At 42.8% G+C, this 18589-nt stretch overlaps 1 protein-coding gene across 1 annotated transcript; it reads right to left on the bottom strand.

The window, feature by feature from the left end:
• Window positions 1-267: 267 nt before the first annotated feature.
• Window positions 268-18137, bottom strand: cpda (carboxypeptidase D, a). The gene is made up of 21 exons (XM_084019655.1): window positions 17364-18137; window positions 16204-16451; window positions 11946-12088; window positions 11601-11770; window positions 10021-10445; window positions 9733-9924; window positions 8968-9135; window positions 8647-8756; window positions 8352-8454; window positions 7764-7906; window positions 7521-7690; window positions 7127-7429; window positions 6806-7001; window positions 6457-6592; window positions 6145-6291; window positions 5877-5975; window positions 5728-5792; window positions 5315-5446; window positions 4942-5127; window positions 2990-3092; window positions 268-2576 (listed from the first exon to the last, which is right to left on the bottom strand). The coding sequence occupies exons 1-21, from the start codon at window positions 18011-18013 to the stop codon at window positions 2350-2352; spliced, it is 4116 nt and encodes a 1371-aa protein (XP_083875781.1). The 5' UTR covers window positions 18014-18137; the 3' UTR covers window positions 268-2349.
• Between the last annotated feature and the right edge of the window lie 452 nt (window positions 18138-18589).

Below are 18589 nucleotides of genomic sequence, written 5' to 3'. Positions count from 1 at the left end.
ATAAGCATGATCGAAGAGCAAAGTCTTACGTCTATGTGGAGAAGGGGTCCGCATCCCAGATGGAAACTGGTATTTGTATGACTTTACACACACACACCATTGTCTAGTTGTTCCAATAAATTCCACTTCCTTCACTCACACGTGCACATACTCGCACATTGGCCATCAAAAGCAATTTGGCATTTGGTGCCTTGCCCTTGCTGCCACAGCATCCCCCAAATCTCCCCAATTGTTAAAAAAAAAGACAATACAACACGGAAGCAAGAGAAAGGTGGCAAGGTGTTTTATTTCATTGTGTTCCATGAGTCTTTGTGCATGTTAGCATGTCATGATCACACAGAGGGTTTTTTTATTAAATGTTTTGTTGTGTGTAGATTCATGGTTGACATGAATTGCATTTATTTTCCCCATTCACAATTGGCAAACACTATTTACAGTTGATTCCAGTTTATATAAAAATCTTCACACCAACACTGCGTGACCCTGACACACGCTCAACGTTCAAAAATCACACGCACATTCACAATATAAGAAAGAAAAAGAATATACAAAACTGTTTCTCAACACAGATATCAGGTTTCACTTCACGGACGACAGCTGCATTTGTTAAAAAGAGAAGGAAATAATCTCTTCTCAAAGTAACTAATAATCAAGGCAAATTCTTCAGTGAACGAGTGTGTATTCCTTGAACAATGTGATGGAAAAACATGCATACCAAATTTAAGAGCCATCTGATTTTAGGGATCCAGTGCATCAATTTTAATTCAGGTAGTAATGATCACACATATTTCCAAAGAAAGCCACAAGTTTTGTTTAGTAGTGCACTTAATTCACGAGAAGCTGCTTAAGAGTTTATTTATATGCCATGTTGGACATTACCAGCAGGGGTCTCCCTTTTCCTTCTAATAACAGACACTTTACCTGCATGTCTTTGATGGTAGTTACTTATGGAGTAGCTGTAAAGTTTGTGACAAGCCTTTTTCTTTTTGCAGCTTTCAAGCACATCTCAGTCAAATAGATTAAGATCTATATGACCTTTGTTTAACAAGAAGATTGGATGATAACATTTCTTTGCACTGGACCTTTCAACCTTGTGTCACAGGTGGCTCCGACGTTGATTCGTAGACGGTGATCGGATGGACAAGCCTAGTAGACTTTTGCCCTCCAAAGTATTGTTTAGTCAGGATTAAACGGTGAAATGAAAACAGATTTGATATTCCTCATTATGAGACATGGCAAGATTGCACATCCTTGATCAAAAACAGGGCACACACTCAACTCACTCAGTTTGAAATTAACCTACAACCAAAAAAAGGGGAAAATAATAAATACATTCTTTTTTTGTGATTACATATTTAAAAATCTGATTTTTTTCCCCCCACGTGGCCAATGATATGAGACAATCCTCGCATTCCATTTCATGCAAGTGACCTCAATGCGCACCCTGTACTTACTGGGAAGGGTATAATTTAAGCATTTCATTGGTAACAGAGTTTCCCTGATGCTTTTGATAAGCTCTTTCCCATGATGATGATGGTGATGGTGATGATGATGATTCTGGCCTCAACATTGACTCACTTGAAAAATACAAAAACTACTGAAACCAGACCGGCCAGCCTCCAGTCACCTTTACAGAAACAGTGCAACACTGGATTCAGCAGTCCTTTAATCACAATCTCTCACTTTTTCCTACCACCTGAGTATAGGAGGGATCGAATATCATCTATTCACTATGTTACTGCTTTCCGTCATATACGTCAGCCAGAACGGACTGTAAACTTTACAGAAGCCAAGGCACAGTGTTGGATTCAGTCTCCCAAAAAGGCTCAAACACTTCAATCTGGTGTTGATAAGAGAAACATTTCTTAATTTCTTAGCTCAAAAGCGGTATTGAGAAGAATGCACCATATCAGTGGGGAGATTGTGTGAGATTAAGCACTTCCATCCAGAGGTCATTGCACATCCTCTTACCAGTTTATTTGGACTTATCGGCTGGAACCCCCTTTAGCCAGGCAGGACAGGGGGGTGATCTATAAGAGCACCGGCGTGGCTCGGAAATTAAAAGGCTGTGGAACTCAAAACCTGCTATAAAAAAGGACGGATGAGGGCCACGGTGGACCAAAACTTTCCAGGCGCCAACAGGATGCTCTTAAATAATAATTTAGTAGCACTAATAACTGAGTGACTGGGAGTGAATCTCGTTATTGCAAAATAAAGTGTCCTTATCACTCCTATATCTCCGCCACAAAGAGAGACAGATACTGTCTAGAGTTCAACCTGTTGCTTGGTTAAATTTAGGGGGGAGAAAAATAAAATAGTGAACCAACAGCCAAACTGGTGGGATATTCCTCAGATTTTGTTGGCATACAGTGTCTCCTCATCGCTTTCACTCTCATCCTGAAACTCGTGGGCAAGCAGCGACTTCTTGGAGCCCATAGAGGTGAGCCGGATCTCGTCGTCGTAATCGTCTCGGTGCTGCCGCAAGCGGTGGAAGCCGTCTTTTTGACGATTCGACTTGGCTGCACACACACACCAGATGATGCACGCCGTCACCACCAACGCCGTCATGGAGGCCGCTGCAAGGAGGGAGAGAAACACACAACTCAGCATGCCTTCTTATATGAAAGAAGTTGCTGTTTATTTCCAAGTATTCAGTGTACAATATGAAGATGTCATGATTATCCTGGGCATAATAATTGTGATTCACAATATCCTGAAAAATCATCAAAATTACTTAAACTCTTAGAAATGCCACTAAGTTTGTTTAGAATCAAATATTTGCATTGCAGCACAGATTATCTCTTTAGTGAAAAATAAATCCTAAATAAAAAAAGGTAATGAATGAATACATTTGATTACATGCTACTTTTGATCACATGCTTCTTCCTGTATTTTTTAAATTCAGGCCTTTTTTCACTTGATCACATGCTAAAGCTAAAATCAGGTCACATAATGCACACACCGAAGCAACTTTCACTGACATGCTTACCTGCACTGGCCACCACAAACTCTCTGGGCAGACCAAAGATGCTGTTGTCCATGTCGAACTCAATGATGATGGAGCTAGCAGCTTCATAGGAAGACACCACCACCTGCAACACAGCACAAACCCCTCAATAAGCCTCTGAGCCGACTCGTGGTCACATTTCAACAACGCTGAAATGATGATGAGTTTAACAGCAACATTCCTAATAGGATGATTGTTGTTCAAACATCAGAATCTATAATTATTTGTCTCAAGTTTGTTTAGTGTGGTAGGGTCTGATCTCATCCATTCAGGCTGTTCGTCCAAATGGAGGTAAAGAGCATTAAGCCGTCTGCCAGTCTCCTGAGAGAAGTGGGGCTGTTAATTATCTAATTGGCAAGCCTCACTTGCAGGTGTGACTGCTCAGTATAATCTGCTCCAGGTTGCCTTGAATGTCCAAAATAGGATTTGAGCGCTGGTTCATAAAAATCCTAAATTACACAGCTATCTTCTGAGAGGTAAATCACATTATTCACTTTTTGTAACTTGCTTGACTTTTCTCTATAGCAAGTGTGAAGTGTCTGCCATTCACTTGGTGTCATTATTTAAGTGCAGTTTAAATAAAAATGGGAGAAACTAGACCCACATCTCAAGAAACCAGGATTTCAAACCTGATTGAGTAATGTGGTTTGAACGCTCATCCAAAGAGTTGTCAAAGAGTAAGTGCACCTCTTGATCCAATTTCTTTCTTTTTTGCACAATATGTCAAGATATGTTGCTGGTAGTTTTACACAAGAATCCACTAAAACCAATGTAAATTCCATTTCCAGAGGAATGAAATGCGTCCCTATGGCCTAAGGCGGAGTATTCGATGCCCTAAGAAATATGGGGAGACTATTAAAGAGAGGCAATACATGTTGGCCCCAAGTTATGATTTGGAGCGTATGTGTGGGCAGAGTGAAGCGGACCCCCAGAAACCCCTGGATGACAGATATATGAGGAACACTGCCATCGTTCCAGATCTCAAACATTCCCAGAGTGACGGAGCCCTGACTACTGAAGAGAGGACCTCCAGCAGCGTGGCAACTAGCCAGCCAAGACCTCTGATGATCCACGGCTTCACAGTACCAGAGTACCAGCAGATGTATCATTCAATGGTCGAGCCCCTGCTCTTCAGGCCTTGCGGGAAACCCGCAGCCTACAGTGTGGAGCTGGGCCGTGATATAAAGGAACATCTGTTTACAGAGCTGGCCTACCCTACGCTTCAGATTTCCGAGCTGCCAAATGGAAAGGTGGAGGTGATGGAGAGATTCTGTGTGCTCCGCCCTACACCTTTCATAGATATGGACAGTAATGGGGAACCACAGTAATATTCTACCATTGACTATTTATGATAAGAGTGTAATTTTCTTTTCTTTTTTTTGTCTCTTTATTAAGACAGTTTTCATTTCCTTGAAATGTAATGAAGCAGCTGGATTTATATTTAAAAAAAATAATGTCAAATGTTTGACATTTGCAGTAAAGCGCCTCTTTATAAACAGTTTTAAGAATAATCTATGAATGCCGCATTTTTAATTGGGGTTCCTATCATTGTAAACTGAGTCGGAAGCTTTTGCATTATTTGTTTGTACTGTAGGTGTGTGTGCGTGTGTGTATGATCACCACCTGTTCAACAGGGCACATGTGGTTGCAAAGAGGCACAGCTGCTTTCTGCTTTCTTACACTTTATCATAAAAATCAATACTCAAAACCAAACATTGTACGCCTCTTCTTATATGGATTTTGTCCAATATTTCTTTTTTTCCCCAATCAACAAAACATTTGAATTTCAAGTTTCTTAAAAAATCTATATTTTGTATGCATTTTAAGTGATCTTAACGGAAAACCTAATTAGAGCCTGTTAGATTCACTAGTTGTCAAGAGTTATCCCATCATGGCCGTCTCTCTGAAGGCTAGTACATTCCTAGAAACTGTACCTCTTGACGTTGTTGTTGGTAGCCGTCGGCAACGGCTTCAATGTTGTGGTTGCCAGGAGCCAGCAGCGCATGAAAGTAGCCGCCCTCTGTAGTAAAGACTCTCACTCCCCCATTCAGTACGATGATCGCCCCAACAATAGGCTTCCCAGTCTTGTCCCTCACCACGCCTCGCACCCCTTTATGGACCTGAGTACGGTAGAAATGGAGGGAAAACAAGACCGTATGATGATGGTGGGAGTTAGACTTAAATCCTTGATTTCAGGACTATATATATTATAATTCCATACTGCTGCACTATGAAAATATATACAGTTGTTCATCTTTATGTAGCAATATTAAACAAGACTCCATGTTGTAAAATCTGACATCATACCTCCACCAACATGCTGAGGAGAGCCTTCTTGTTTTCAGCCCAGAGTGTGGCCAGCTGGTCAGCAGGAGGGAACAAACAGCAGCCACTATACACTGTGATCTCTGGACAGTGGCCAAAGTCCATGCTGAAGTCCTGGGAAGACATGAATACACAAGGCGACACATGAGTCCTGATCCAGAAGCCCATTTCTGGCTTTGCTTTATCTTCTCATTTGAGTTGAGATATCTCAAGACTAATATTATATTATTCAGGATTTCTCAACTGTTTAAAAAGTCCTTAAAACATCCCAACTCCATTGAAAATGTGCTTCTTCCATTTCAGATCGTCATATCTTGATAAAATGCTAAGTAGTGGCAGCATGGATGCCAATTTAACTCCAGAAACTGCAACCAGACACTGTGGTGGAGACTTACCTTCATGCTCCCCATGTGACTTTGTCTCTCTGCTGCCCTCATGATTCCATCTGGGATGTTACCATCTGAGTTACAGAAAAAGTCTGTTATAAACTGATTCAATACCAACAGGACAACAGGGATCATTCATAGTATATAAAATGACATACTCTGCCCATTATTTGAACATTCGGTGTCCCCGAGGTGCATCTTAGGGTGGTTGTTGGCATAAACACCTGCCAAGTACTTCAACGTGCCCTCATTTTCAACTGGAAAAAAGTAAGAGTACATAAAACCACACAGCCAAAGTTAGTTTCTATCCAGGAATATATAATGTGTTGAGATGGTGCATCATTTGTCCTATTCGTTGCAAATTGCAGCTGTATAATGTATGTTTGTGACTATGAAAAGCCAATCCATAGGTTGTGAGAAAACTACCAGGCTGGACGGGCTTGTCATAAGGGTAGGTAGCAACAAGGGAGCCTCCATCGAGGGCTACAGACAGAGTGTAGCTCTTGTCTAGAATCAAATCCATCATGGCTCTGGTCTCTGGTTGGGCCTCCACCACACGCTGTGATGCGTTGCCTAAAAAAAACAGATGGGAGTGTTAAAGCATGCTTGGCTTTGTATGACAGGTGTATGTGCAATGGCATTTCTTTGTGACATTCAGAACAAATCTTCAAGTTGATTAAATTGTTGTTTTTTTTGTCTCTCCGTTCAATCGCACGCACACAAATCCATGCAACTGACCAAAGAAATCCGTGTCCAGATCTTTGCCATGAGCATTGGTCAGGCCCTGGGCGGAGGTGCACTGCTTCTCAGTAGCCTGTTCTCGTCCATCCGGGTTGACAGAAGGCACGATGACAATCCGGGTCTCATTGATCAGCTGGGGAAGGGAAACAGAACGAACCATTACAGACATAGCTCAATCATGTACTGTATTTTTACCGGGACCGGTTACATCACAAACTGAACCTGATCCCAGGTATGAAAAGAGTGCAGATTTCTCAGAGATCTCAGGTTTAAATCAGTGTATGCTGAACAGAAAAAGTCCAGGTTATCAAAACACAATATATTCCTGAGACACTGCATTACTCACCCTGGTGATGGCTGGGTTCTTGCCATAGTTGATACACAGGAAGGCAGCAAACTCCAGCAGGAGCTCTGTGCCTACTGGGGCATTGCCATGGATCCCAGCTACAAAGCGGATCTTGGGCTCAGACGGTTCAGCTTCCTCTGGTTTGTTGGAGATTTCCAGAGCCCAAACAGTTCGAAACTCTACACTTTGGCCCAAACTGGACGCAGAAGATAAGAAATGTAACTAAAGTGACTTTGATACTGATTTTTTCAGTTTTTACAGGAGGTATACAGGTATTGTGTGGAACATGAATATATCCTTAAAGATAACTGGTTAAAATACCTGTGCAAAGATGTAATTTTGGGAAAGTTAAGTGTGAGGCCTCTCACAAAGGCAGAGAGCTCTTTGTAGCGTCTGTAGCGGAAGCTGTTCTCCGTGGCCGTGTTCCTGACCAACTGCTCCAAACCCTGGCCTAGAGAGAGGTCCTTGATTAAGCTCTGGAGCGCCTTCTCAGATGGGTTCTGTGTGGGTTGGGGGCCCTTGGGAGACTGGCCGTTAGCGTCTGAGTGCAAACGTGTCAGTCTGAAGTCCACCACCTCCACACGATCCTTTGAGACTGTGGCGTAGATCCTCACAGGTTTATATCTGGATAACAGGGAGGTAATCACACGGAAAATAAACAGAAACTTTGTGGTATTTTCTCCGTTTGTTCTTCCTTCTGAAATCCGAATCTTACCCGTGGGCGGAGGCAGTGATGGAGTAAGTCCCAGGGACCAGCAGCCTCCAGTAGTCTCCAGTACGAGCTGTGGTGATGTTGTGGTCTATTTCCTCTACACTAATGGTGGCATTGGGAATTCCTGTGCCATCCCTAATGTCAGAGACTGTGCCTTTTACTCCATTGTGTGCCTGCAGAGAGATAAACATGAGTAGATGCAAAACTGAGGGAAGTGAGGCGAAAGCTTGGGGGGATGTTTATTACCTGGTGTATGAACTGAAGCAAGGCTCGTCGGTTTTGTTCCCAGTATTTTGGCAGGTCCTTGGCCATGGGGTACTTTACACAGCCCAGCTCTATGGTCACCTCAAAACAGTTGGTATTTAAGTAGTTCCAGTCCTGCATGCCACCTGGAGAAAAAGTACTCTTTTAAACTTCATCTCAATTCTTAAATATTTCACTTGGAGCAGAACTCAGTACACAGTGGCATTAATAAAATGTTGTGATCAACTGCACACAAGCACAGAGTCAAAAATGTGCCTCATTTACTTTAAATATCCACCATGTAAATGCAATATTGTGCCACTACTGAAGAATCAATAACACTTGAGCCTTCAACCACAACCATAATTAAAAACATGTTTGACTGATTACCCCAAGCAGAAACAGACAGAATGAACTTTCAAATAAAACATATAAATTTTCGTCTATTTTGAGGCTATAAAAGTTTGAATCGGCCAAAGGGATGTGTGAAAGCCACACAACTTTTCCAGATTATGCGAGTTCATTTGAAGTGGTGTGGTGAAAAATGCTTTTGGCAAACAAAGAGGTGTTGAGCGATGGATGTAGGCTTACCGGGAACATTGTACCAGTTTGCCCCATTAGTGATGCCATCCTCAAAATATTCCTCAGGGTACATCTCCGCACAAGGGTGTCCATTGTGCATCAAAGGATTCTCCTGCATCACACACACACAACAATGAGTACTGTTGTGGTCAAGTTTTCAGATCTCATCTCTCCACAGATTTCACAAAAAGCCACTGGGCTTTTATCTGTCCTGTCCACATTTTTGTTTTCAATTCCAACATGAAACCACAAGCACACATTATCCCGGCCTGAAATGGATCCGACGGCAACAGCGTCCGGTTACCTGTGAGTAGGCTCTGGACACCTGCTGAAAGACTTTGTCGTCAGGTGACTGGCTGTACTGAGATGTCAGCTCTTTGTCATCATCAAAGGGGTAGTTGACAACCAAGGAGCCTATATTCCACAACAAAAAGATAAGACAAACCTACAAATCTACATTTGTGTTTAAAATAAACTTCAAAATGCATAACTGGTTTACCCTTCATAATCTATCCTAATATCTAGATTTAAACTGTGCATCTAAAGCCTAAGAGATTAAGAATGTCAAAGCAATGCATGCAAAAAATTGCTGTATTGACACTGAAAGCTCAAAATGAGACTGTACCTCCATGGAGGTTGGCTGACAGGGTGAAGGGGGTGCTCTTCAGCCAGTTCATCATAGCTATAGTCTCCGGCTGTCTGGGCTCTGTGATGGTGACAAACTGGTCCGGAAAGTTGCGGTTCAGGTCAAAATTGTTGCTGTTATTGCGCCCTTTGTAGCCCTTTACATCACCTGTGAGGAAACAAGTACTCGTGATGAGTCTCCTACAGGTATCCTTATCAGCAACCACCGCATGTTCCTGCTGATATGAGATAGACAAAACCTCAGCTTCCCCATCCCCTATTATTTCCTTTTACAGATCAGAAGCAGCGATCAGTTAAAAGACATCGACAAACAGAGGAAGTGCTTTGTGAAACTTCCCCATCCTTTAAAAATGTGTCCCGAAGCCAGATGGTTCAACTAAAGCCGATTCAACCAGCAGAGGAGATGAAGCTAGTATGTAAGAAGATAATATGCAAGGGTGCACAATTTTAAAAAAGGAAAAAAAGAAAGGAAAAGGTTTCCCCTGCATAGGAATGTGGCTCTGTAGGCGCCATCTCATTTACAGCTGTGAATTTAATAGCAGTTCTCACAGAATGTGGGTCATGTGATCAAATTACTTGTTTGAGATCCTGTAATGTCACATCTTTGCTCAGGTATCCAGAGCATTATACCTAACACCGAACATGACCTGTATACCACAATAGTAGCCATAATGTTACTAGTTTTAATTTCATACTGTGTTACTTTACTGTTGCCTGTTTAAGAACTCCATAGTGCATCCCTTACCTTCAGTGGCTCCCTCATAGCCGTCGGGGTTCATAGAAGGCATGATGTGCATGCGGGTATTGTTGACTAAATGAGTGACCTCCGGGTCAGTGCCATAGTTACGGCACAGGTACTCGATGAGGTTGAGCGATAACTCTCGGCCCACGACTTCATTGCCGTGCATGTTGGCTATATACTTAAACTCCACCTCACCTGAGAGGAGAACAAAAGAAAGGACACTCAGGACATTTTAAGGGCAAAGTCTTCATGAAGTATCCCAACTCCTTGAATCAACACACTAAGCCATACCGTGCTCATGGACAGTGGGATTGTCTGAGATGACCATCACATAGAGCTCTCGGTCTTCCACGGAGCGGCCGATGCTGTAAAGATGGGCAATAGAGGGGAACTCGCTGCTGTACTTGCGCAAGAACAACTCCATGTCTGCGTAGTTGTGGTGACGAAAATCCTGAGGCTGGATGGGCTGATGTTCGGGTGGAAGTAAAGGAGCTCGGTTGTCGCTTCCCTCAGAGGGAACCAGCTGGGTCTGGGTGGAATCAGCAGCGTCGGTGGTGGTGGTGGTGGTGGTGGAGACGTGGGGATCTTTGGTGGATGGATATGTAGTCACAGTGATGCTGCCTGCAGCCTCATTGACCACAGGTGCCAATGTAAAGTTGAGTTCTGTGGCTTTACCATCCACGACCTGAACACTGTGGACTGTCACTGGTGCGTACCTGTGTACAGATAAAAAAACACATGCTTCAGTACTTCCACACTACCTGTATGGTCAAGCCAATATGCTTGCACGTAAATTTAACATGTGTTCAACTGCTGTAAAGGTTGCGCTATTTAGAGCATTCTGTACCCCGCTATATACTGCCCATTTGTGGCGTGCTTACAGAAAAAGCAATATGAAAAAACTAACTGTGGCTTATAATGACGGAATGCGGATGCTTCTCAGAATACCGAGATGGTCTAGTGCTAGTCAAATGTTTGTAAATGTTGGTGTGCCTACCTGTAATGCTTTAATTAGGAATTTGATGTATCGTTTTATGTGTAGGTTGACGGCATCTGAAAACTGTATTATTCAGGCATTGGTCAAGCCTGGGCTCAGCTCTGTCAGGTTCTCATCCACACTCTGGAGACATTGGAGGGCATGTTTGTATACCGCAAGTGTTGTATGCTGATCTCTTATTTTATGTGTTGTGTTATATTGTTGTTTTTATATTGAGTCTATTTTTATTGTACTATCGATCTTCATGTGTCTGGAATAAAATCATATATTATTATTATATTACCTCACAATCACCAACCAAAATTCAACCAATGCATGAGCCCATACATTTCTTTACATCAGAAAAATGGAGGATTATTTGTATGTTGTGTATGTATTTACTGTATGTAGCATAAGTCTAAACGTTGGATACATACTATATAATTATACCATATAATAATATAATACAGTTAGCCTGCCTCAATTTGGTATCAGCTAAAAATGAGTCAGACAAACCTAATTAAGTCTGGCTCATTAGGTAAACTCACTTTATGGAACGTTCCCCAGGAAGAACCAAATGTTAGATGACACAACAACAGCAAAATCATCAGTGCCGTGTCCTTTTAACCCCTCTATCAGGAAGGAATGAACCAATGAACCAGTCAAACACATTTCTCTTCATTCCAGTAACAAAGGGTTACTCTGTAACTCGTAAGAGGGTAAATCTGGCTGGTGCATGGACCCTGAGCTTGATTGTTTGATAGTCGTCAAGAGTCAGATCACAAATTTTGCTTCGTTCATTGTGATTTGGCAACAAGCAACCGCCTGCGGTGAAGAAACCGCTCGCGGGGCTGTCATCGGTGTTAACGTGAGGAAGTTCAGTGGTATTACTCGCCCTGGGGCCGCCGCTGTGATGTTGTATGATCCGGGGAGGAGAAGGCGGTGGTAGTCCCCGTATTTCCCTGTGGTCAGGTTGTGGTGAATGCTTGCCACCACAATGCTGACGTCGGCAAGAGGAGTGCCACTGATGGCCTCTTTCACATAGCCATGGACTCCTATATGGACCTGGAAGACAGCGGTAGTGTAAATACCAAGGAGATCTGGCTAAACTGCAGAATGGTATGGCAAAGGTGTCACGCAGAGATTGATTGTGGCATTATCGTTTTAAATGAGAACAAAAAAGGCAACATTATAATGATGCTGATGTAGCATTACTCCTTTTCTCAGCTATAAGCTCTACCTTTTCTATGTAGGCTAATAGGGATTCCCTGTTTAGATCCCATTCCTTATGGAGCTCAGAAGCAGGGGGATATTTGCAGCAGCTCAACTCCATGGTGATTTCCAGACAGTTTCCATAGAGGTAGTTGAAGTCTTGCATCCCTCCTAGATAACAAAGCAGAAATTTAAAATACAAATCAAGCTAGAAATGCCATTATACATTCAATTGAAATGATCAAAAAGAAGGATGTGTCTAAATCCAGGAATTTAACTCATGTGTAAATTAAATTCTAAACATGCTCTGCTTTCCTAAATGTGAGTGAACAGAGAAAGGATTTTATTGTGGATCGAGCTAAACTGGCAGATCGTTGATCGTGGCAAATTTCCATTATAATTGTAAATACAGTCACAAGAGTGAACAAGTAAACAAAATACGTACACAAAAAATGTTTTTAAATGTATTTATTTATCCTTTAAGATCATCTTATTTAAGATTATTTGATTAATGTGTCTGGCGCACATCTGAGTCTCTTCAAGGCCACTGTTTAAAGAGAGTGTTTAGTGTGGCAACACGCCACAGCATCTGCTGTAAGGCAAACAGAAAGACACACAGGGTGGTCATGCCGTTCGGCTAGCCATCCCACTGGAGCGACAGCAGGCAGCCAACTCCCAGGCTGAAGGGTTGCCATGACTGCAGGAACCCAGTGAAACGGCCACCTTTTACCACTTTGCTTGAACATCAAACACTAATAAATAACTTTAGCAAAGCAACCAGCCTCAATTATGACGCCAACCACACTGCGGCAGAAAATGATGGCTTTTAAGCATCTGTGAACGCAACGGTGGTTTCAATGGTTTGATGGAAACAAAAACTAATATCCACAACCCCAAGACTTTACTCTAACACCACAGTTCTGTATGAGATCCCAAGCGTGTTGCTGCTTGCAACCCATTTCATTTAAATTACCTTTGACAGCAGGCTCATTCAACCCTGGTGTGACCTGTCTGGTGCTGCCAGACATTACAACACTGCTCGTTGAACATCAAGAACACATAAGGACACTCGAGTCCTTTATTGTACATATTGACTACCTTATTATACAAATATTTTGTTTGTTGTTTGTTTTGCGTTTTAATGTTTTAATTTCCCTCCTGAATTAATATATACATCCCTTCATTCAACTCTCTATTTCTATTATACAGCACTTTTCCACTGAACAAACATTGAGATTCTCCTGAAAGTCATATTACTAACTTGAGGTAACAATGCATCCCCCTTCAAGCTGAGACAGAAACGCTGTATGCTGTAATGTGGTACACGCCTTGGCTCGGAGAGAGCGGGCGTACCGAAATACACCACAAACACTAGTTACTTGGAGGCATCTCCGGTCAAGCAGCAGCTGTTCAGGGTGACTGGCTGCCAGCTCATTCACTCGGAAGTGTTCACTGCAGATGAAAAACTCATCTGACACATCCTGGAGGCTTTTCTCGATTGTCCGTTTCACATTGGTGAGACAGAACAGATTTTTTTAATAAATGCATGAGGGGTATCACAATTGTATGCCCCAGAGTGATCCGTCAAAACTGGTGGGTACAAACACACACAGGACAAAAAGGGCCCATGCCCTCGGAGCGTATTTTGAATGTGCTCGTGTGTCGGGGTGATTCATCGGAGGTTTTACCCCCCTGTGGTAGCAGAGACAGCAGAGTGCAACATCAAACTAAAACAAACACAATCGTACCTGCTAATAATGAACAAATAACACCAAATCTACACCAAGCTGTGACAATGTGTGTAAACCTGTACTAGGCTACACCACCATGACAAACAGCACAAAAAGCCTTTTATCCGGTCACAAGACATTAGGCGTCACTTAAGTACAAACGAATCACGTACCATTTACTTAAAGTAAACACCTCCTGTATGCTAACATAGCATGACAAGCACACAGACAAACTATGGCAGACCCAGCCTTATATATCCTTCTGTGTACCGGATCCAGTGGCACACCCTAAATCCGGCAGGAAACCACTGGCCAGACAATGGAGCCAAAGTCAGAGCTGGTGGCTGAACTTGCTGTTTATAACACAGGAAGACTTTCAAGGGTCTAGTGTTTAAATGCAATAAAACATTTTACAGTCAGACGAAAATGATCATCTGAGAGGAAAAGATATTTAGGAAAGCATTACTGTGGTATGAGTGTCAGCAGTCTACAGTGACGCAGCATTAAGGTAGCGCTATCAGGGGGTCTAAAGATCCCCAGGCACTTCCAGCCTCGGAAGATTATATTCTGGACCTGGTTCTCTTGCCAATCTAAAGACAGTGACGTGTTTCTTTAAACATACTCTGGATAAGAACAACATAGGCCTACAGCGCTGAATAAAAGACTGTTGTACTGTTTAGACTCTGAATCGATGACAAATTACACAAAGTGAACACGGTGCCATTTAAAAAGCATAGGAAAAGCTTTCAACACACAAGAAACATTTCTACAACACCAGCATGCTCTACATTTGGGCTGAGGGTCACATGACGCAAAAACACAGCTCAAAAGTAAAGGACGCCCTTCGAGGCCAGACTGTGTCAAGAGATTATGAATCAAGATAACATGTTATGCTGAATCATTATTTCAAGCCCCGACTGCCAAACAAAAAAATCCTCCTGTCCCTGACTCCTGGTCCTGGCTCTGTGCCGGGGCCACTCGTTATGTCACACAATGTCCTGACCGTGAACCATCATCTGCCATTAGCCCAGTTTTAGCCGTGACATTTCATCCACTGAGACATGTCGGACAGACACACGCACTGTCTACTCAACTGTTTGACACTTTTTGCTGTCCATCTTCATCTTGATATCGTTCCTGCTAAGAGCTCTAATAACTGGCTCCTATTGCAGCCTTACCCTGCCTAAATACCGGCCGTTTTAGTGGGGGAACAGCAACAACAAAAGACTGCCAGTAATCCCAGTCCTTTTCATTTCTGATGACAATAAAGCCAGTATTTACGCAGATAAGTACGAGCAAACTTTTGCTGTCAGTTTACAAGTGTCTATTCAAGGCTTTGGTAATGATTTACAGCTCCAGTTCCTGGAGGCAAACGGACAGTGTGACATACAATGACATAATATCAAGTTCAACGTAACCTGCAACAGAAGAATAAAAGACAGACAATCACTTCTACACAGCCGGTGCATCACTATAAAAGCTATAGTTTAATCAAGTTAATGATTGACAAATCACTAATATGTACAACACACCATCATTACCTTACATTAACTACAACATCTCAACAGGAAAAGCACTGTGGTGACCTGCATTCACCACCTGCTAACTTCCTGCACAAACCAACAAAAGAAAAAGACTGCTGATCAAGTTTCTGCATGTTCGATGCAGACTAGAGCCTTTTCCTCAACCCAAACTGAAGAATCTGGTGAGATGGCATCTGCATTTACCTTAGCTATTAAAAGACACTTGAAAGAGAACAGGGACACACATATATAGGCTTCAATATACCCAGACCGAGCTGTGAGGCGAACCCGCCTATTCCTCTTACATTTTCAATAATTACTGGCTTGTCACAAAAACACTCCGAGCTTAAGGCTTATGGTTTTTCAGCGTTTTGACCACAAACCGGACCACAACATTTAATGCATCAATGACTGAAGTATGAGACTGAATTTACTTTTTGGGGTCATTTCCAGTTAACAATGTTGTGTCTGAAGAATCAAGTCCATTCCATTCTACGCAGCTCTATTCACAAAGTACTCCCGGAAATAATTAACTTTGCTTTACGTTGCCTTTTAACTGAGAGCTTATAAAATGAGTGAATAAAGGTACTGAATGCTGCCTCTATTAAAGCAGCTTTGGGAAACAAGTTGTTCAAGTTGCTCTCTGGAATGCAACTAAACAACAAGATTGATTTTCTTTTTCGGTAATCTGCACTGGGAGAAAACCTTGTATTAGCAGCAACTAATGCCAGCTATCCACAACAAATATAAAACTTGTGTGAGACTTGAGTCCTACCTTTACTTGTTACGCTCTATAACAAAATGTGAGAATGTGCTTTGGAAGAGACACTTAGAGGATGTGACAGTTGGAATTTAACAAGAGGCTCCGGCTGGATATCCTCACCTTCTAGACAGAATTTTAACACAAACAACTGGCCGTGGTTTTCGGATTTCTGATCACCATAGAAACCAAGCGCTTTTAGTCCCTCACAAGGTTCAACCACAATAATGAGTTATTGATAATTTAAAAACAATGAAAAATGGATCATCTCACCAGGTACGTCATACCACTGCGCTCCATTGGTGATGCCATCTTTAAAAGTTTCTTGCAGGGCACCGAGACAGTTGGGCTCACCGGTCTTCATTACGGGATGGTTCTGGGAATACACCAGTGCCAAGTAGCGGAACAGGCTGTCGTCCTCCGACTGGCTGTAGTGGCCCTCCCGCTGGTGGGACGGCGAGTCATCAAAAGGGTAACTGGCGACCACGGTGCCGCCATGCAGGTTCCCCGACAGCACAAATCTGGAGGAACAATGGCACATTTGAGAAGCAGTCTTAAAACAACTACCCACATGCCCATATGTGACTTTTCCTCATACATTTGGAAAGTTAGAAGGAAATAATTCTGCTGAGTGAAGCTGCTTGGAGGGAACTTCCCTGTTTGCAAAGCAGCTCTGGAGCCTGCAGGTCCACTTTAAGTGAGGTAAATATTTGTGTACATGCTGGCTTTAAGTCAAGTCTTCCAAGTGGACCTCAGTCTCACACACTGTGCTATTATGGCGTCCCAGGACAGCAGTTCTTGCTGACTTCAGTTTGAGTCACACCTGTTACCCACCGTGGTCCTGATAAAGAAGGGACCTAAGGGGGAACTGAGTTACTCATTAACAAAAATGTGTATCACTCCATAACTACTTTTCACGATCCATAAATCTGCTAAATAGCTGATAGCAAAGAGGCAGAACGGGGAAAAGAAAAGAGGGAGAATGTTTTTCCCTTTTGCTTGAAAAGTGATTCAAACAATTATTGTGAAGAGTTGTAAATTGCAAGTCTGCAGCTTCACTAATAAAAAAATATGTAGTAATTACTTCAGCTGGACTCTCAAGTGCACCTCAGTCTTACACGCCATGTCGCTGTGTTGTCCCCTGGCATTGTGGTTCTTGACCTTATTATGAGTCACACAGCACCTGCCACCCCTGAGGCCTTAATAAAGGAGCGGGAGGGGAACAGAGTTGCTCATTGACAGGAATGCCCATCACTCTCCAAATCATCCACTGTGAGATACACATTGACCAAAGAGTGTTTAGGATCAATGGCGTTTACTTAAGTCATTCCAACCTCTGCTCTGGGCAACAAGGCCTCACACTATGGGACAGTTGGGGGACTATGTGTCCACTGCAGTTTGTCTGTGTGTCATAATATATAGAGGGGACTCACTTCTTCTCCTGGATCCATCTGATCACAGCCATGACCTCGGGGACCGCATCTGGAGTCACAGTAGTCCCATCATACTGGTCAGGAAAGCTCCTGTTGAGGTCCATATTTTGGGCATTATTACGGCCCCCGTTGGTGCCACTGCATTGGCCTTCTATGGACTTCTCAAAGCCGTCGGGGTTCATGCTGGGCATGATGTAAACATCCGTGGTGTCCACCAGCTCGGTAATACGCGGCTCCGCTCCGTACTCTGTCAGCAGGTACTCCACCAAGTACACCAACACCTGCCTGGACACGGTTTCGTCGCCGTGCATGTTCCCAACGTATTTGAATTTGGGTTTCCCCTGCGCGTCTCCATTGGGGTCCTTGGTGATCCGCATCACCCAGAGCTCCCTGCCCTCCACAGACTGACCAATGCTCGACACGTTAGCTATGTGAGGATATTTCTGAGCCAGGGACTGTAAACGCCCGGTCAGGTCAACGTAATTGTAGTATTTGTTGTAAGTTTCTGTCGTTTCCTTCGTCGAGGGGGTGACGCTTCGTGTCCGGGGGCGCCTGGCGTCACCAACGGAGACAACAAGAAGGAGAAGAAAGGCGAAAAGTGACGCCCGGACTTTCGGCGTCGTGGAGAGATGCTCCGAAACGTGCGCCATGTTGATGAACCTTCTACTTCTACACCATTCGGACTTTAAAATCCCAGGACAAACAGCGGGACCGGAGAGTTTGGCTCCCCAGCGACGGATGTATTTTCGTTGTCAGATCAGTCTGGCCTGCCTGTTTCCTTCTACTTCCGCTCAACTCACGGGGCGGAGCTCCACGATGACGTGTAATTTTAAGGTGGACCGGCAGAGTTCGACTTTATTTATGTATTTATATATGTATTTATTTATTTATCTATCTATTTAGTTTTACAATTTTTTGTTTATTTGTTTGTTTGTTTATTATTTAATTTTTTTGCCTGAATTTCACACATTTAACTATAATGTGTAAGGTAACACATTATAGCCTCCACATTATAGCCTCCAGGGCTGGATATTATAGAGAAATATACTGCTGATTAAAAGTTATTATGTACTACTGTAAGTGTGTCTGAGTTGTATGTTTTATGACTCAAAACCACTGAAATGTTTCCTGTTTGCTTTAGTTTTTTCCCCTAAAGCCACTGTAGGATTGATAAAAAATATATACACTTTAAAAGAGACGGCCATGCCCACCTCCATCAGCTATCA

The sequence above is a fragment of the Eutrigla gurnardus genome (assembly GCF_963514095.1).
Source record: "Eutrigla gurnardus genome assembly, chromosome: 10".
In the NCBI taxonomy this organism is placed as follows: Eukaryota; Metazoa; Chordata; class Actinopteri; order Perciformes; family Triglidae; genus Eutrigla; species Eutrigla gurnardus.
Note: the sequence above shows the minus strand (reverse complement) of the source record. Positions and strands in the feature narration are given on the sequence as shown.

Excerpts from the sequence above, each read along its gene's own strand:
- cpda (XM_084019655.1), bottom strand. The coding sequence starts at position 18,013 with ATGGCGCACGTTTCGGAGCATCTCTCCACGACGCCGAAAGTCCGGGCG. Across the intron at positions 9,925-10,020 it reads TCCCACTGTCCATGAGCACG|GTGAGGTGGAGTTTAAGTAT; the intron begins GTATGGCTTAGT and ends TTCTCCTCTCAG. Across the intron at positions 8,455-8,646 it reads TGTCCAGAGCCTACTCACAG|GAGAATCCTTTGATGCACAA; the intron begins GTAACCGGACGC and ends TGTGTGATGCAG.